The sequence below is a fragment of the Gymnoscopelus braueri genome (assembly GCF_963280865.1).
Source record: "Gymnoscopelus braueri genome assembly, chromosome: 18".
Lineage (NCBI taxonomy): Eukaryota > Metazoa > Chordata > Actinopteri > Myctophiformes > Myctophidae > Gymnoscopelus > Gymnoscopelus braueri.
In genome coordinates this window covers 40,392,349-40,413,680 of record NC_137618.1, presented here as the reverse complement: position 1 = coordinate 40,413,680, position 21,332 = coordinate 40,392,349, and the positions used below count along the sequence as shown (strand labels likewise).

Below are 21,332 nucleotides of genomic sequence, written 5' to 3'. Positions count from 1 at the left end.
AATAGTCATTGAGTGATCTTTTTTTTTTGACAAAGAGGGAGGCCACTGATATAAAGTACAATGTTGCCCTCAAGTATGCACCCTTTGCAGAGTTGTATAGGCTTTCAAATTAAAAAATATATATCTATTTTTTACATTATGGTTTTGTGACAGTGGTGATAAAACAGCAATGATGAGGTCTACCATTACATTCCTGACAATAACAATATAAATAATAATACACTAATTAATATGAAAAATAATAATGTTTGTATCATCTCTCACCTGCTGCTCTAAGTGGTCTCTCTCCAGGGTCAAGTTGTTATAGCTGGTCAGTAACTCTTTATTGGCTGAATTATCTGCAAAGGACCAAACAGTGATGATAAACACAGTTGGTGCTACTGTTCATGATGAGGTCAAGCATCTCTGTTAAAAAGGAGCTTTGAGAAGAAGAACATCTTCCTAATCAGGTGTGTATTGATGTGAATAGGTCTCGATGTGGATAATAAATAATTAAATAATTAAACCACTATACAGTTAACCACTTAAGACCAGTATACAGTACTTTGTCCTATGGCAAATAGTGGAAATAGGCTATCTACAAGTTCACAGTGAGTCGCATTGCAATGTGAGCTCGGCTACAGTAGCTATTTTTGAATAGAAAAAAAGGAGAACATTTTGGAAGACTTTGAAAATGTTGCCCAAAATGGAGAGGCCATGGTTCAAGTGGTTAAGCATGGTAGGATTTTTGTGTGAGACACAATGTCATTGACCACCGGATACTCACAGTACATGGCCATGTCTATGGTTCTCACTGCTTGAAGAAGAAACAGCAGAGTCAGACAAACTGCAGCCGCTCTGAAGATGCCTCTCTCAATGACGATGGCTCTCTGACTTACTGGTAGATATTAGTACAATAGAGTTCTAATTGAGTTACAGTAGAGGCTTTAATATGACTTGCTTGTTTATGTTTCAGTATATATAGTTGAGTTAATATTATATGGTGATTTGAGGAAATGCACTCATAATCCCTTCATCTTCAATTTCTGTATAAAAGTTAATATATTTGATATATAATAATGTAGCAGAATATATCTTTACCGTACAACATGAAACTGTGACTTAAAAAAGAAAAGAAAAAACAGGTCACATCTTGAAAAAATTAAACAAAAGGAGAAATAGGCTTGTCTTTCTTTTGGTTGTCCAACATGGTGGCATGTCCCTTGTAACCATACTACTAGTTTAAATATTGGGAGACAAGCTGCTGCAGTACTGTAATGTGAGATCACTGTAAATGTGTTATTGTGTACCTTGATCTCCTGTAACCTCCTGTAAGTCAGAGCCCTGGTCCCTGACACGGTCTGCTCTTTGTTTGCTGCGTACCACGCTCACCTCCTTCTCTCCTTTCACCCCCTGCCTCTTCTCCCTGACTCCTCCATCGTGGGGTGCTCCTTCCATTCCGACATCTCACCACTCCGACTAGTGGCTTCCGCGTGCGGTTATGGTTAGGGTTAGGGTTAGGTATAGGGTTCGTCAACGTCGGAAAGGCGACATGTCGGAAAGGAGAAATGCACCCCTCCATCGTACCTCACTCTCTTTGACATTCCTGGCTTGTCAGAAATATGTGTAGACATCCTAAGGAACATTATAAAAAGTAGTTGAATTAATTGGTAAAATTACATTTTAAAGGGATAGTTCACACCCAAAATGACTTTTTATCTATCGATTTAATAGTCACCCCATGGAGGCTTGAATTCATTGGATATTGTTTTTTTCTTGTCGCATTCCTAAGCCAATAATTTGATGACCGGCAGCGAGACACAAAGAGTCTCTTTTGTGTCTCCTACCGGAACCGCTGCCTACCAGTCCGCTGGTCAAATTATTGTCTTAGGAATGCGACAAAAAACTAAAAATATCCATGAATTCAACTGTCCATGGGGTGACTAATCGATAGAAATGTTTTGGGTGAACTATCCCTTTAATAAAATACAATTTACAATTTACAATTTTGGCATTTAGAATATTTTGTTATCATGGGTTAAGATTGTGTCCTCTATTCCATCCATGCTGTATTGATGTTGGTACCATATGAGAGGTGACAGGCAAACGTTGAACAAAATAACAATTATTTAATCATGTAATGCAGATGTTTAAAAATGATTTAACTCTTGAGAGAGCAAAATGAAACCAAATGGTTAAATTTTACACTCAAGAGTTAAAGATCTATAAGGGTCCATTTGGTTAACAACTCTCCGATCATTTATCTGGGGACCACCTGGAACATCCTCAAGGGCCACTGGTGGTCCCCGGACCACTGGTTGAGAACCCCAGCATAGCAGCCTTTATATACAGTAGCCACATGTCTCCTTCCCAATCTCACTTAAGGTCCCTTTGTCAAATTAACCTTCAATTCTCACATTTCCTACTTTGAGCATGTTCTTATAGAACAGGGGTCCCCGACGTTTTCAGAGAAATTTGGTGGCGCCCAAATGTACAAAAAAATAATTATGAATGATTTACTTGAACCCTATTTTTTTATTTTTTTTTAATAAAGTCAATCTACAAGCTCACACCATGTGGCATAACATGTTGTGATCTTGTAGATCGGCTATTTTCACAATTTTAGATTTTTTTTGTATAAGAAAAGGTAATAAAAATCAAAGGTAGGCCTACTCGTGATCTAGCTTAATCTTCAAGTATCGTTACTGCGTTCATTTAACTAGATCAAACTTGCTCAGTCAACTTTTCTACTACAACTTATAAGACTGTTAGAATAGAAGGACAAAGCAGTGATCAGAGAGTGGTCATCTTAGATGTAACTTAATTCACAAGTCTATTTATCAGTGGCGTTCCCAGGAATTACATTTAGGGCAGGTGAGATATTTCTGGAGAGTTCACCCATGTCATAACTTCAGTTGACCACAGAGAATTCACAGATTCCCCTGTTCACACTCCTCTACTCATTATGCACTGTCCATGATGCTGAAAAACCCTCTGCTGACCTTTTATTTACGTAGCAGTTAAACATCAACGTCCCTCATTTCATTCTTATTAATGATGACCTTCCGATTCCCAGACCCTTTCATTAATACTCCATCTGAGTTCCCAGAAGTTCTCGCATAAAAATGGGAGGGGCAAACTGTAGGGTCTGTAGGGACTCCTAATCGCTTAAATCAATACAAAAAAATGTTTTAAAACAATAGCTCACCCTAACCTACTAATTGTTCCAACTCACACAAATATACTGACACTCATAGAAACTATGTATTATGATTTACAGTGGTGGGTCAAGGACATTTCTTTAGATAGACTGCTGCTGCTGTGAACCTATTAAAAATAAATTAATAATATAACTGAAGAGAGTGTGGATAATCCTTTCATTGTATGGATCAAGGACGTTGTCAGGAACTGGTGTTAGGATCCAAACGCAGGAACTCAAGAACCCAACATCAAACGCAGAGACGTTTACTTGACGAACGACACAGGATAAAGACTGTACAAATTACACACACAGAGTACATTCACAACGTAACTTACAACACTCCAGTAACTAACAACCCCAACATTGTAGTGAAGGGAATGCTCCTTTGCAGCAGTGCATGTAAACAACTTGGCATACAATAATTATTTGAAATGTGTGTGGTTTTCTGGAAATAAACAGAATGTAGAGAAATGTAAGTGCATTAATAAAAGTACAATGTACCAATAATAACACATCTCAAACCAGTCAAATGGTGTAGCTTGAATTAGGCAGAATGCAACATGACTTGACAAATAAACATACAATAAACAGTCATAAACTCCAGACATCAAATGCAGCAGTTATTCTCAATAACCATTAAGGACTTGTGAAAGAACGACAGTGCATAAAGTAACCCAACTATAATTATCTTTTAACGTCAGCCATTGCTGACAGGCAGGCATGCACCCATGCAACACATGGAGCTAAGACAATAGATAGCCTATTAGCAACAAGTATTAGCTTATCACTTTACAAACTTCATGAGCATGTGTCAGTTACATAATAACATCAACATGAACTTACATGGTCATTGACTCACACAACACATTCTAGTTTGGAGCAGGCTCAAACAAACTGAATTAACATCTTAAAAGACGAATACTGAATACTCTGAATTGTCGTAGGAATGTTTCTGAGAACGTCTGTGGCTTCTAGAATTTCTCACTGAAATCCCAACAGATCGTGGTAAACTCTCACGGGATTTGACCCGCTCTTTCAGAATAAAAGGCACTTGGATACTTTTAGCTTGGCAATCAGTGTCAACAGTTAGACCTCTATAAATGCAATATCAGAACCAAATAATACATAGAATTCAGTGCTTAAATATATAACTTAGGGGGCTTTTCTACAAACATAGAACCTCACACACAGCACTGTAAAATGCACGCTAACCTACACACATACAATCAGCTAATCACAACACACTGCATGAAAGAAAAAGAAAAAACTGTAACACATGGCAGACAAATGACATGTTCCCTTAACTTCCTGGACTGGGTCCTGATGATTTGAACCCTGTTGTGGGGTCAGTGAAGTGCCACCATCACAAACCATAGGTTGTAGTGATGCACGGGTCTGGTTGTTTCATAACCTGTTCCGCCCGTCCCGCACAGGAGCCCAACCCGCCCCAACCCGTCCGAGAGAGAGAGAGAGGGGGGGACTGAGGGAGGGAGAGAGAGAGCGCGCGTGCGCAGACGCACGCACAAGAAAGAGGAAGAGTGTTTTGGTGGGGGTTTTTTCTTACGTAGGTTGACCCGCTTCGCCCGCCCCACGATAACTGCGTCGTAATCTATAACCTGTCCGCGGCCCGCGCATCACTAATAGATTGTATGTTCTCCAGGGGTCTGTCCTCCTGCTGGCTGGCCTTTGTCCTTCCATACGACCTTGCTCTTCTTCCAAGCACGCCTACCACATGACAGAATCAAAACATAAAATGTTCAAAGATTGTATATGTCTTTGTATTAGTCGATCTACAACAAGTATCTGTATCACGCTGTGGTCAATATACTGACGATATGGGGGATTATCTATCTATTGATATTACAAATGCATAGTTTATCTTGGTTCAGCTTGAAATTCAAGACAAATGCATTTCTTTAGGTGGTTACATATCAGACTCACTATTTGTATCGCCCCCTTCTGCTTCTGAATTAAACCACTTGAACCCTAGCATCCCTATTCTAGGCAAGTCACAATAGGCAAACATTTGCATAAGTGATAAACTTACCAAGTAGATTGCTGTGATATCTGATGACAACCAGTGCTAGTGCTGATGATAATAGTAGAGATAGTAGAAATCCAACCCTAAACCCCACAGAGAAACCTTCTGTCCAACCTGAATTCACAGAAAATAATTCCTCTGAAACACACAAACACACGCACGCACGCACGCACGTACGCACACACACACACACACACACACACACACACACACACACACACACACACACACACACACACACACACACACACACACACACACACACACACACACACACACAGCCAATGAACACAATTAGATAAACACATTTATTGTTCCATTTCCACTCTCCTCTTTCCATGTTACAACAAAGCCTAGTTAACTGTTAACCTGATTACAAGAAACCCCAATAATGTCATTCATTAATTAATGAATTAAGTTACATATTTATGTATACTGTAGGTTAATGCTATATTATCTAAAGGAATTATCTGGCAATGTCAGTATTTTAAACAATAGCCGACGACCTACAAGCTCACAGATTGGCTATTTCCGAATAAACTGTTCCTCATTTTGATGGGGACTCCTGAAACCCCCTAAAGGACCCTGCAGGTCCCCGGATCCCACTTTGAGAACCTGGTACACACAACACTCAGTGATAAAACTTCATTTCTGTTTTAAACTCAGGGGGAGCAGTGCATTTGATCCTGAAGTCTATGAAAGGGACACAACACTTATTTTAAAAACCCACTCAATTCCTCCTGAAGAATAAAACAAATAAAAGTAATTAGCAACGCTTACCAGGAATACGAATGTCTTTCTCTCTGGTTTGGCTGATGTTGTGTTGTTGAACTCTACAGGTGAAGGTGTTGCAGTGAGTCTTCTTCACAGTGACGTTGCGTCTGACCGTGTAGAGACCGTCAGCACCTCTGACCGTCTCTGAGGGTCCAGCAGGGAGAAGCTGTCCTCCACCGTCCAGCCAGGACAGCTCAGGTTGTGGATACCAGCCTTTAGAGTCACACTGGAGAACCACTCCATCAGCCTCTTCATTCTTACCAACCAAGAGGATTTCAGGAGAGGGGGCAGAACCTGTTGGAGTACAAGGAAGATTCCACAGGCTTGGTTTCAGAACGATGGAAAGAAAATGCATGTCGTTATCAAACCTGTGTTAAGTGATGAAAGGTATTTGTGTGATTTAACCACTTAAACCTTCTATACTTAGTAAAACAGATCTGAGTTGGCTGGCTCTGTACTTTGCGTTGCAAGCTTGTAGATCGTCTATTTTCAGCTAATGTTCCCCCCAGAATATGGATGCACATTGCGTTGCAAGCTTGTAGATCGTCTATTTTCAGCTAATGTTCCCCCCAGAATATGGATGCTGGGGTTCAAGTGGTTAAGGCATGAATAGGGCAAGGTTGTGGTTTTGCCAAGAGTCCAGTTAAAATAATCATATTGGGAAGAACATATTATGACCAAATAAATCAAATCACAACAGTAATTTAGCATATCATGTGAATACAGCCATGTGACAAAGTCAACAAACAGAAATAATTTTCTCTGCTTTGAATAAGATGCCAAATTCTTAAAGAATATGTGTAAAGAAAACTCTGACATCAACTTTCAAATTGTGTCCAGTGACTCAGCACAGCAACATGAAACCAAAAACCAAGTTTAATTACAATCATTACCACTCCTGTCCCTGTGTGATTTGTCAGTCGCTGTAGTCATTGTTGTCATTTTATTATTTGTAATAATTCATTGATTGATTCGCCCTCCACCAACACCACTGAATTAGATAAATACTGGGGCTTACACGGTCTCAGGGTTATTGTTCCACTGTTGACTTACTTCCTGTAAGCTTATTCCTTATTATTATTGTTCCACTGTACTGTACAAATAAGAGCACTACTACAAACATGAAGTGAGATGCACTATTAGAGAGAGAGAGAGAGAAGGAAAGAATTACAGAGCACAGACATAAACAACATAAAACATGCAATTTGAACCAATGAAAAGTGAGAGACCAAGAGCTTGTGACTAAATAATAACTACGCTAGATCCATTGGAACACAGGTTATTTTTTATTTCCTGAAAAGTAACGGTTTGGGACGTTGATGTGGTTAAAGAATGTGAGTAAAATGCAATTGTAGTCAAATCTAACATTGATTCCTGGTTGTCCAGAAACCTTCCCAACCTCCTCACCTACGACCAGCTGGATATGAGACTCCTTGCCGAGGGAGGGGATGTAACACCTGTAGTTGCCCTCATCAGAGAGTCTCACCCGGTTCAGTCTCAGTGAGACGTTCCCGTGTTTCAGCTCCTCCCCGAACAGGAAGGTCCTTCGTGCGTACGCCGGATTCTTCTGGTCCACCAACTCACTGCGGTGGCGATAGACGTACACGTACGCCACGGGGCTCACGTCAGCTCGCGACCACTCCAAGATCAGGTCGCTGACGTCAGTGAGGGGTTTTAGCAGGCGGGGCAGAACAACGTCTTCACCGACCAATGAAAACACACGCTGGGTGGCTCCTGGAAAATGCACATTACAAACAGCAGTACTTTTATTTCATTTATTTTTCATTTAATTTATAAAAGTTGAAGTTGGTTATCTGTTTGTCAATATGGAGATGAATTCTAATATAGAGGGCAGATCTAATATAGAGGGGAAGGCTATTCCAAAGTCTAGGGGCGGCCACCGCAAAGTCAGTCACCCTTTGTTTTCTGTCAGGTTCTTGGTAAAACCAGAAGCGACTGGTCAGCTGACCTCATAGCTCTGACTGGGTGATGATGATCATAGATTGGGTGATGATGATCATAGATTGCTGACGTCATTAACTAGTAATCCTTTTCTCCATAGAAAAGTAATCGATAGACTACTCTCCAAGAAAATTATCGATAGTGTCTTACCAATATGCAGCTGAATGAAAGACTCCTGTCCCAGAGAGGGAATGAAGCATCTGTATGTGGCCTGATCAGAGGCGTTCACAGTGGAGATGAACAGCGACACGTCACCTAGAACAGTCACCATTATGACATGTTACCTCATGATTAATTGTCATTAAAATACTTTGCCATTGAACGTGAATTGGAAAATAATAATTAAATTTCTGTTTGGCTTTTAGGCTTTGAAAAAAAAATCAGGGGGAGGATGATAAATAACTTAAAGGTAGGGGGAGACCGGGGACAAAAGTAACACTTTTTTTATTTGCCTTCATAATTCACAGACCACTTGAAATATCCTAGTCATCTTTTGCTATAAGAAACATATGTGCCCTAATTAATAATAAAAATGTTAAGCTTTCACTAATAAGGACAAGACTAAAATATTAATTTGAATGCAATGAGTCTCAGTGTTACAATTGCCCCCGTGACGGGGACAGCTGTAACAGTGGTTGGGGGCAATTGTAACACTGTAAAAGTCATATTAATACATTTTATCTCAAATAAAAGCACATCACTAAGTAATATGTATTTTTTATTAAGTTAACATTTTTACTTACGAATATTTTATATACATAATTACAATTATTTTGTATTTTTATTCGAATTATTTTATTTTAAAATTGTGTTTTTTCAAATGTATGTCTATTTTTTATTTAAATGTATTTTTACTTTGAAATGTAGTGACAGAGAGAGGACCCTACTGAGCATGTGCACAAGAAGTCTCACCCCTCTAGCTTATTTCTAATTAGAGTTATTGAGTCTGTTACTTTTGCCCCCTGTTACTTTTGTCCCGTGTCTCCCCTACTGTAAGTGATATTTTTGGGTTAAAACAAAAAGTATTTTGTTAAAAGGTTAAAGCACTATATTCTGATAGTAATCATTGCTATAGAGTGTTTGTTCAGTAACAGGAGTCTCCCCGTCTCTCCAGCTCTTTAACACTTGAAATGCCAGAGTTATTTCAGATTTTTTAGCTGTTTTATGCCAGAGATTTTTCATTGAGAAAAAAAAAGTACTCAGGAGCCGAGATACAGAATTTTTAAGTTTTAAGTTAACAAGGAAGTGGATGGGAGTTTAAATCTTCAAAAAATCATATGTCCTTGGTCTTTGGGTCGAATAAAAAAAAAACCCTGCATATATGCGTTCTTGGCACACAAGTGATGGATTCAAAAGAACGCATATATGCGTTCTTGGCACTCAATGTGTAAACAGAAAATGCATTTTCCGGTAGGTGTCAAAATTTCAAGCTTCATTTTTATAGTGTTCCAGTTCCAATTTTGTCTGCTCATTTCTTAGTGTCATCACTTCCAATTTCACGTGTTTAATCTATATCCTGATTGAGTTCTCTATCCTGATTGGATAAAATTGGAAATGAAACTGAAACTTAAACGAAAATGCATTTTCTGTTTTATAAAGAGCTGGAGAGACAAGGAGACTCCTTTTACTGAACAAACACTCTATAGCAATGAGTACTATCAGAATATAGAGCTATTTAACACTTATTTTAACCAAAGAAAATCACTTACCCTACCTTTAAATATACAAAGAAATGACTGACCTCAAGCACCTTATGTCTAACCTCAGGTACATACCGCGCCAGATACAGTAGATATACTAGGTGTAATACATGTTTTTTGTTAAAAGGTTAAAGCACTATATTCTGATAGTAATCATTGCTATAGAGTGTTTGTTCAGTAACAGGAGTCTCCCCGTCTCTCCAGCTCTTTAATAAACAGAAAATATATTTTCCGGTAGGTGTCAAAATTTCAGCCAATCAGGAGAAAGTACCCATTTTTAAGCTTCATTTTTATAGTGTTCCAGTTCCAATTTTGTCTGCTCATTTCTTAGTGTCATCACTTCCAATTTCACTTGTTTAATCTATATCCTGATTGAGTTCTCTATCCTGATTGGATAAAATTGGAAATGAAACTGAAACTGAAACGAAAATGCATTTTCTGTTTTATAAAGAGCTGGAGAGACAAGGAGACTCCTTTTACTGAACAAACACTCTATAACAATGAGTACTATCAGAATATAGAGCTATTTAACACTTATTTTAACCAAAGAAAATCACTTACCCTACCTTTAAATATACAAAGAAATGACTGACCTCAAGCACCTTATGTCTAACCTCAGGTACATACCGCACCAGATAGATATACTAGGTGTAATACATTTTTACGTTTTTTTTTTCCCCCTCTTCCCTTAATCCCCCTGCCCCCCCCCCTCTTTTGCTTCCCTTTCTCTTATTATGTAAATAACAAAACTATGGAGCTTGCATGAAAAAAAAATCTACAAGCTGACAACGTGTCGCATCTGATCTGCTATATCCGCGATTTTTGAACACGTATGAAAATTTTTCAACATGGATTCGATTATGTCAAATAATTGCAATTATCTTAAATCATTGTGATTAGGCGATGATGTAATAATTGTGACAGGCAGTAACAGACAGACAGTCACCTCTTTTCAGTTCTGCTTTCAGTAACGTCGTCCTTCCTTCGTACAGGCCGTTCTTCTCGTCGGCCAGCTCGTGGCCGTCGCGTTCCACGTGGACGAAGCGTGGGTTCAGGTCCGCTCTGGACCACTCCAGTGTGATGTCTGTTGCGTCGGTGGGAGGGTCTAGGTGACACGGTAGCATGACCTCATCGCCAACCGATGCTCTTATTGTCTGGGACAAAGCGCTCACCTTGAACTGATCTTTGAAGGAAAATAGAAAAACAAAACACATGCAGTGCTGGGTTAAGTTGTGATAACAATAGTATATTATAATAGTATTATTTTGTATTTATTTGGGAGATGCAAATTGAATGTAGTGTGATGTTCTGTAGTAGTAGTATTAAAGACACATTAGTACTTCTAGTGACAGCTGTAGTGCCAGTAGTCGTAATAATAATATAGTAGTAGTAGTAGTAGCAGTAGTAGTAGCAGTAGTAATAGCAGTAGTAGAAGCAGTAGTAGAAGCAATAGTAATAGTAGTAGTAAAAAGTAGTTAAAGTAGGCTTTACCATTTGAACCCCAACCTATTCTGATGAGAACATTTGCCAGAATTAGCCGATCTACAAGCTCACAACGCATCGCACATGCGCCTCTATTGTCATTGTGCCTACAACACAATGCCGCAATACCAGTCAAATCATGAAAAGTGCAGTTGTTTGACCCCGTCTTTGTTAATTAGAGCCAGAGTGCTGATATATATTAGTTAGGCCGATATATCGCCATTATTTAACATTTTTTGATGACATCTTGTTGACATTTAGATGGAGCACTTAGTTCTTAGTTCTATCCCTTAGGACATATCTAGAAATTAATGTCTGGCAACATCTTGGGGGCATGGAGGCATGAGGCCACACGTCTCCACCGTTACATCCGGGACCCGGTCGGCTGCTTCAAATGTACGTCTATGAAGAAGCGGGGCCTGCGCAACATGTGAGTGCAGGGAGCTTGAGCAGACTGCCGAACACATAATCACCACCCGTCCCCTGTATAGACCACCTTCAGAGGCCGGCCTCTTCCTAGTGGCACCAGAGACGAAGCGTGGCTGCACGCCATTGAGCTGGACATTTTATGACGAGACACGAAAGAAGAAAGGATCTAGTCAATTACCTGCATTGAACGGGATCAATAGAAGGCAAATGACAGCAGTGTAGATGGCATTGGTTGCCAGGGAACATGAATGAGTAAATACACCAATGTCTCCCAACGGGAAGACGAAACCACATCCCATGGTGTCAGCTGAGCAGGTATGAGGACAGTTTTGGGCGTGGATCAATAATACATTTCAAAGATTATTTCTTGGACGTTTTACTTCTGTTCAGTTAAGAACGGAACTGATATCCAGGACATCTGGCCAATTTGTTGTAAAAAATTAAATAAGAAATCTCCATCTACGTCCAAAACTGTCCCTGTGTCATAGATGAGTTGGTCTATTTTCTCAGATGTGGGTATGCATCATATCTAGTTTAGCAGCAGTCCATGTGTCTCATATTGTTTACATCCAAGCCACATACAGTCTCTCAGCTGGCAGCAGGCACATGCATGCTGGATCTCTGAAAAATAAAACAAATCAAATGGAATCACACAAATTACGATCTATTCTAGAACACCTCGTATAAGAGTTTCAGCCCATTACTTCATTCAAATGGTTGTGCAATTATATGTCTAAGCAGTCTTCCGCCGTATGACTTATACCTAGCCTGGTAAACCCCCCTCCCTCCGGAAATCTCATTTGCATTTGAAATAGATTACAAATGAGATTTCCGGAGGGAGGGTTTACCAGGCTAACTTATACCTACTTGGTCAACAGTATTAAACTGTATATCGTTATTTTTATTATTGTACGTACATTTAATATTCAATAAGAAGTTACAAATGTAACACTTAAGCCATATTTTGATTTTATTTAGATTTTTTTTAATAGCTGATCTACAATCACACAATGTGTCACATCTCACACGACATGTTGTGAACTTGTAGATCGTCTGTTTCCGCTATTTTGTATGTATTAAGTGCAATTTTTTTAAAATGTGGTTGATTTCTAAAACAAAATGGTGTTGTTCTGTAGCCCTGCAGTTACATTTCAGCTTGAACTTGAAATAACTCAATGGAGCAACCATGCTGCCATACAATAGATCAATATTCACTACAGTATGGGTAAAACAGGAATCAGGATACAATATCATACAATATCTGTACAGTATATCTATATTACACAATAAGACATGAAGTGTCTGTACATGCTTAAATGGCAAAAGAAAAAACGCACAGCTAGTGGGACAGTTTACACTATAGTTCAGTAACAAACTTTGTATAATGTATTTGTCATGTGAGGGTGTCATCATCATGTCAGGTGTTTATATAGGCCTGGCCTACCGCATTTCTCTTAAATGATTTAATTTTGTTCTAATACCAGATCATTAGTTATACTTCAACAACCAGTGGTGTAAGTAACTAAGTACATTGTAGCCTACTCAAGTACTGTACTTAAGTAGCCTACAATGTTGAGGTATTTTTTACTTTACTGGAGTATCTCCAGTTTTCAGTAATTTTACTTCTACTCCACTACATCTCAGAGGCAAATATTGTACTTTTACTCCACTACAATTTTTTGAAAACTTTAGTACTTTTACTTCGTAGATTTAGATTATTTAGATTATTACAAAACATACATTAACCACTTCAGCCCCATATAAACTTTGGCTATTTGAAAATAGCCGATCTACAGCTCACATGAATGCATCTCAATGCGACGCGTTGTGACCTTTTATTGAACTGTAGGCTACTTCCCTGTGCTTGAGTATTTCTACATTGCAGTATTGATACTTTTACTTAAGTACAAAACTTGAGTAGCCTACCTTTTTCCACCACTGTCAACCTACCTATTCTATGCTATTCTATTCTACTCTAATTGTCTTTGTTTCCAGACTTCCTGAAATAGTTAGATGTTTCCTATACGGCTATACTCCTAGAAGGAGTTCTCCTAGCTCCTTCTAAGACCAGAGCTACTGTAAGCTACTCCGCAGCTCGGAAAAATAGATATTAAAATACAGGCAGGTATTGTGCAGCTGCAGCATCTTACCTCCACATAGCAACAAAACATATTACATCCATATGGTTAATGATTAACTAAGTCCGTTAAGGCGTTGACTGATAGCCGTTATCATAACGGCGTTTTCTAAACCTCTAAACCTTGACAATACATTAAAATAAAAGTGTAACATGCAGCATGCATATGTTATCAAAACCTACCTCATATGGTCTGGGGTAATAATAAAGATGCAATAGCAGAAGCCAACACAAGGTTATGGTAATGCAAATGCATAGAAATAGTAATCTAGGATCATAGGTAAACCAAGAACCTATCCTAAGTCTAAACAGTATAATAATATTATGTATTTGTCTTGATATTATCAAGATAAATGTATCTGTACATTGAAACTATATGCACGGTATAGTATGCCAGGTCTACAAATGACCTGGCATCTGTCTACATAACTTGCTATCTAAGTTACATTTTAGCCTTTGCATAAGCCTGCAAGGTCATCAAGGCTATAAGGTAAGTGCTACTACGGCAAGTAAAAACATATATTATGCATTACTGAACATGATTGCAATATACTACTATATTTTGTATATGTTTAGATGTTATCTTACTCACTTCCTGTCCTAAACTGGGCTTCACTGTTGCAGGATCGACTCTGAGCTGCTGTCTGTTCCTGCCTGGCTTCAACACAAATGCAAGCACACTGTTTTGTGCGCACTTTTAATGTATGTGCATGCATGTGGATGTGGTCACAAATGCACCCAGTGCAGAAAAAAGACTTGACCACAGTATGTACGCATGAACTGAGGAACTGAGGTAGCTGTCAGCTGACCTCTTCTGTTCCACAGACAGTGGTGTTAAAACAGCAATAGCAAGACATTTAGCCAATGATGTACAAACATCTGGAGGAGAAAGTGAATAAGATGTTATCTCCACGTCCTTCAACAACTTGATCCAGACTGATGGGTCTCATTTTGTACCATTTTCTGATGGATATAAAGTGGACGATTTTCCTTGTCAATATGGTTAAAATTGGCTGTTTCCCCTGGGGGAGTCATGCTTATGTTCCCTCAGCCTTATGTTCCCTCAGCCCTATATTCCCTCAATAATACCTTTTTTTTAAAATCATGAAATAAAACATATGTCACATGTAACATACGTCTGACCCACCATAATCAAAAGGATGGAGGACGCAAAAAAGCTTACAGCTTGTTTCCATTGCGGTTCCTTCCATAATGTGTTGGTGAGGTCCCCTGTTGGAGTCTTCTTAACACATCGGGTGCCAAACACGGTAAAAAAAACGTGTTTTTGAAGAGTAGCGCATAGGTGCATAGGTGGTAAGAAAACGTGTTATTCAATCTTTTTGTTTTTTTCGTTTTTTTCCACACGGGAGGGGCTAGCGCAGCTCTGGAATCACCCACAGTGATTCTGCGAAGGAAGGGACAGATGGATCACCGTGCTAAAACACATGGCTCCCCATCTGCTTCCGTTCTATCTCCTTGATAAAAACCTCTGTAGCTCCAAAACTTTTTCCGGTGGAGAAAACGAGTCATTATCGATGTGTGATCCCTCCCCCATTGTGACTCGCATGAGAGATGTTATCGTTCCAGGCATTAGCCAGGACCATCGTGTACCGTGCACGCATGCATTGTTTACATGGATTTGCTCGTCGTGGAGTCTAGAGCTTTAAACAGCGCAGCGCAACGGTGAGATTTCTGGCACCGAACGTAATCTGTTTTAATAAAACGCTGGCACCCGTTGTGTTAAGAAGGTGCAATGGTGCGCCTCGCCAGTCCGGATATTGCGTTTGTGATGTCGACCCACCATTCACGGTACGCATTAGGCAATTTTAATATAGGATAGGCCATGTCCGATTTTATTTAATTTCTTTGACTATACCTTGGCCATATGACAAGGGATAGCCTAAAAATGTGTTGAATAAATGAAAAGTTTGAACATTTTTACTAAAATTTGTGGTAGAGCCTGCAAAACATTTATTGGCAAGGTACCAGACAGGTGGCTTGTGTAAACAAACCGACGTGTACTTCCAAATGCAAAGAAATAAAGATAACTGATAGTAGGGGGAATTATGTAAAAAATCATTACGCGGTGGATACAGGCATGACATTTGGCACACATGTCCCTATGTCATCCCAGAAGGCAGGGACGCATGAGGGGGGGGAGGGGGGGTTTGGACATACTCAGTTCCATTGGGGGGGAGGGACCCCCCCACTTTTGGGATGAAGAAAAGAGAAAAATAAAAAACCTCCGACATCTACACTTCATGGAGTTTCTTTGTGCCGAATTAACCGAATGAACTGAATCAAAGTTACAAAAACAATTTTTTTTTTACAAAAACGCATGCATCCCCTTCGGTTCTAAAATGCCCTCTGCGTCCTTGCTAGAAGGGGTGGCCAACAACTCTTAAACAGCAAGTTAGTTATTGAAAGTTGAAAATGGCCACCTGAATTGTAAATTGTAAATTGTAGGTCTATTTTGCAAACCATACAGTATGGTACTGCACAGGCTTATGAAACAGCTTTTTTCACTTTATGGGAGAAAACTGAAGACAAAAGATTAAAACAAATAGAGAAGTATGACTAAGATACAGAAGTGGTCAATTTTATCACCAACTTCATGTCATGGGTGGACTGGAAACAAAAGTCAGTTAATAGGAATATTAATTAATTACATAATAAGTAGTGAAAGTTCATCTGTCAATCAAATAAATACAAATTAAAGGGCCCTTTTGATAATCTACTGTATAGGGCAGGTCTTTTTTACAAACTAGTATTGTACTGCACATGGCTAATGAAACAATCTCATATTTTGACACTACTTGCCTTTTTTTACGTTATGGGAGGAAACTGATTACAAAAAGATAAAATAAGACAGAAGTGAGCAGTTACAGAAGTGGTCAATTTCATCATCAACTTTATGCTGAAATTTGTGGAACAGTAGATCATATCTCACACTAGATACAGTATACTGTAAATGGTGCTAAATAGCAGTAAAAGTGGGGTTATCTGTGTGTGTGTGTGTGTGTGTGTGTGTGTGTGTGTGTGTGTGTGTGTGTGTGTGTGTGTGTGTGTGTGTGTGTGTGTGTGTGCGTGTGGGCGTGGGCGTGCGTGCGTGCGTGCGTGTTCAAAATGGCCACATAAACTGTTGGCAGCTGACTCAAAAGACACCCAACAGTTGAAAATGGCAGTTTGCATCCTTACTTATTTGCACTCTGCATATTGTTTACATCGGCACTCTGTATCTTCTTATTTATTTTACTCTCTGCATCTTCTATTTTATCTGAATATCTGCATTTTCTTATTTATTTTACTCGCTGCATCTTATTTATCTTACTTTCTGCATATTCTTATTTATTTTACTCTGCATATTATTTATTTTACACTCATCTTCTTGATCATTACTGTTCAGTATTGACTCATGTGTGCCATTTTACGTTCTTACTAGACTGCCTCTCTACCCACTAAGCTACGGCTGCCCCAAAGGACAATTTGATATACAGTACTTCCAGCAACTACAGGCATCTAATCTATAAACCGTAAACATAGCAACATCATTTGGTGCAAATGTGTGTGCATGTCTGTGTGTAGGGGACACAGGGAAACTGTCAGAACCTTCCCTAAAACATCCGGGACAACGCTCCATACGTCCCAGACTTCCAAACTGTGGAACAAACTCCCCTTTGCATTTAGAACTACAGACTCACTCCCAATTTTCCGCCGTAATCTGAAGACACTTCAGACTCCACTTTATTCTGTAGCACTTGACCAAGCCTTGACGACCATGCAGTCTTATGCAAAGGTTAAAATTTAATTTTGTTTAATTAATGTTTTGATATTGCACTGTTTAGACTGATTCTAGGTTCTTGGTTGACGTTGACCTATGATCCTAATACTGAGGCACTACACTGTCTCTATGCATTTGATGTATGTGTTTACCTTGCGTATTGTAAATCGCTCTGGATTAAGAGCATCTGCTAAATGCCTCAATTGTAAATTGTAAACTGTAGGTCTGTTTTGCAAACCATGGTACTGCACAGGCTGATGAAACAGCTTTTTTCACTGTATGGGAGAAAGCTGAAGACAAAAAATAAAAAAGAGAAGTATGACTAAGTACAGAAGTGGTCAATTTTATCAACAACTTCATGTCATGGGTGGACTGGAAACAAAAGTCAGCCTAGGAATATTAATTACTGTGGCCCTCATATTTGTAAATTTGTAAATGATAATAATAAGTAGTGAAAGCTCATCTGTCAATAAAATAAATACAAATAAATACAAATGAAAGGGCCCAGCATGATAATCTATAGATTCTATCTAGATATACTGTAAATGCTGCTAAATAGCAGTAAAAGTGGTTCTCTGACTGTGTGTGTGTGTGTGTGTGTGTGTGTGTGTGTGTGTGTGTGTGTGTGTGTGTGTGTGTGTGTGTGTGTGTGTGTGTGTGTGTGTGTGTGTGTGTGTGTGTGTGTGTGTGTGTGTGTGTGTGTGTGTGTGTGTGCATGTGCGTGTGTGCGGCAAATGTGCTTTATAATGTAACATTATGACTGCAACAACAGTGTAACATGTGTAGCATGCTGTGTAACCTGTAACCTGTGCGGCTGGACGTCGGAATAATGGGCTGTCTGAATAATGACATTGGCACCATCAGCACTCGCTATGCAACACTTTCAATAACACACGACACAGCAGCAGAAGGAAATGGACACATTTATCAGACATGTGGATGTGGGTGTGAACTGGTTTACAATATAGGACATCATTCGAGGCACGCTCAAAAGTGTGGACTTGGTACTGCAGTAGGTTCTGCTGTCGGGCTTTTTAATGGGTTAAACTGTAAAAATGCTTAGGGCTTATCAATAAATCAATATCATTCATTTTTTGTAACTTCTATATAAAGTATGTACTGGACTGGGTCTATATGGTTTAACTTCTCTGTTTTCAAAATGTACTTTTTGTGACATGACATTGCCACACCCTCTTTTAATCCTATCCTATCCTATTATATATTAAGGAAACCTCGGTCAGTCAATCACTGATCACATTTTTGTATAAACACCGGAGATTCAGAGTTTGGGCTATGGGATCTGTTGTCATGGTTACAGCCCCGCTATGGGATCTCTATCTGCTGTCTACACTTGACCTTTACACCCATGACGGCAGAAAACGCCAGGACAGACGCTGCCTGCAAACTTATAAAGAACTGTTTTATGAGCGGGGCGGCGCTTTAGATATCATCTCCATAGCACTAGCATGCAGACGGACACGTGCAATGTTCGAATCCAGGTTGTGTTATTAGCATGTCGGAATAACAGCGTATACATCAACTTCTCATGGTTGTGGGTGGTAATAATTTCACGTCGGGTTGTCACACACACACACACACACACACACACACACACACACACACCCACACAGACCACACTCCAACAGAATTAAATCACTGTCCAAAACTTAACTATACATACCGAGCGCATAACCCAAAAGTCTGCATATAGTTTGTCTGCGCACATCGCGGTGTATACGTGTGGATTTTACAGTTTTTCCTTGGCCCGTGTAAAAACCTGTCTAACTTTGTGAGATATCTTGCTAAAAGATATCTGATACAGACAGACAGGTTAATGAACAAACAAACGGGAGCAAAAACATCAGCTCATTTGTACTCATCTGAGGGAACATAGGGCTGAGGGAAGGTAGCGTCTAATTTGAGAAGTGGGAACATAGGGCTGAGGGAACATAGGGTCTAATTTGGGGTGGGGGGACATAGGGTTGTGGGAACATAGGGTCTAATTTGTGATGGGGGAACATACGGCTGAGGGAACATAGGGTCTAATTTGGGAATGTAGGGCTGAGGAAACATAGGGTCTAATTTGGTGATGGGGGAACATAGAGCTGAGGAAACATAGGGCTGAGGGAGCATAAGGCTGAGGGACCTTGAGTACGCTCCCGTAGAAGCCATGGGTCTGAACTATGGGCTACAGAACTCCCGTATCACCAAGCTGTGAAAGCCAAACAGACTTCATGCCAGACCAACTCCTGAAATGGGGTTTACCAGGCTAGGTAATTTAGGGTCTAGTCTCAAAACACATTTGTGTCAAAAGAATGCATTGTGCATTCGTTTTAAACACATGCCTCCAAATGGTAGCTAAATTTGCAGAAAAATACAGTGTATGTATTTATTTATTGTTAAAGGTAAAGGGAAAACTTTTCAGATATTCAACCTAAATCCCATTTAGCTGAGAAAACATAAATTCTTGCCACACTAATATTTTAGTAGAACCTGCTCCAGTAATGCTATGGAAGATGCCCAGATGTTATATTATTTCCTTAGACATACTGTATTAAATCTCATTATATAAGGTAGATTTCCTACTTCATCCTACAGTACTTAAAGCAAAATGACTTTGGCAGAGGTTTAGGTTGTGTAGTTACCTTGCTGTGAAGTAACTCAAAATATTGCTCAATGAGAGCAACCAGTCCCCATGACTGTCATGTGTGTGTGTGTGTGTGTGTGTGTGTGTGTGTGTGTGTGTGTGTGTGTGTGTGTGTGTGTGTATATATATATATATATATATATATATATATATATATATACATGAACCCATGAATACATTTCATAATGTCCTTCTTTCTTTCTTTCTTTCTTTCTTTAAATTATTTTGAAAATAGTAGATCTCAGCCCTAATTTCGGCCATTTGAAAAGAAAATAGCCGATCTACAAAGCTCTCTATCTCTCTCTCTCTCTCTCTCTCTCTCTCTCTCTCTCTCTCTCTCTCTCTCTCTCTCTCTCTCTCTCTCTCTCTCTCTCTTCTGTCAGTGAAACCAGGAAACCTACCTACGCTTTCCGTTTCCCTTTTTCTTTCTCTCTCTCTCACACACAAGTAACTTTCTGAAATTTCTCTCTATGACAACTTTGCATTTAATGGTCGGAAGGCCTAAATGTGATAATAAATACATATTTTGATATTAATATTGCTCTGAGGTGTAGGATATACACTAAAAAATCAAGTCACTATTAGAGCAAATGTGAACTAAATCCAAGCAATAGGTGGGTAATGAAACCCCCCGCCCCCCATCTCCACAGTGCGCACATACACACACACACACACACACACACACACACACACACACACACACACACACACACACACACACACACACACACACACACACACACACACACACACACTGTGTATATATGTAAATGTGTGTAGGCCTATCCTAATTCAAATAGCAAAATCAACAGGAAGTTTACATTTTATACAAATTATATAAAAGATGTGTCCGATTTTGTAATGTTGGCAGAATCAGCTTTGTTTGCATTTGTTTGTTTGCTAAAAGAGTCACTTTAAGACCTGTTTCTTTGTGCAATGTAAGCAAATGTAGAAGACTATTTTGGAACATACATAACAGAGCAACTATTGATGATATCTTGCCAATATTTGGAGTTACTTCACAGCAAGGTAACTACACAACCTAAACCTCTGCCAAAGTCATTTTGCTTTAAGTACTGTAGGATGAAGTAGGAAATCTACCTTATATAATGAGATTTAATACAGTATGTGTCTAAGGAAATAATATAACATATGGGCATCTTCCATAGCATTACTGGAGCAGGTTCTACTAAAATAT

At 39.2% G+C, this 21,332-nt stretch overlaps 1 protein-coding gene and 1 long non-coding RNA gene across 2 annotated transcripts; both read right to left on the bottom strand.

The window, feature by feature from the left end:
- Positions 1 to 273: 273 nt before the first annotated feature.
- On the bottom strand, positions 274 to 1,420 carry LOC308106115. Its single transcript, XR_013934968.1, has 3 exons — positions 1,290 to 1,420; positions 767 to 877; positions 274 to 338 (listed from the first exon to the last, which is right to left on the bottom strand). It is a non-coding gene; the product is annotated as an uncharacterized lncRNA (long non-coding RNA).
- A 3,370-nt stretch (positions 1,421 to 4,790) lies between these two features.
- Positions 4,791 to 11,693, bottom strand: LOC308073370 (butyrophilin subfamily 3 member A2-like; the record flags this gene model as incomplete). Its single annotated transcript, XM_080412241.1, has 7 exons — positions 4,791 to 4,906; positions 5,229 to 5,360; positions 6,003 to 6,290; positions 7,404 to 7,730; positions 8,109 to 8,213; positions 10,605 to 10,836; positions 11,637 to 11,693. 7 exons carry the CDS (start codon positions 11,691 to 11,693, stop codon positions 4,791 to 4,793), a joined length of 1,257 nt encoding a protein of 418 aa, XP_080268367.1.
- Positions 11,694 to 21,332: the final 9,639 nt, after the last annotated feature.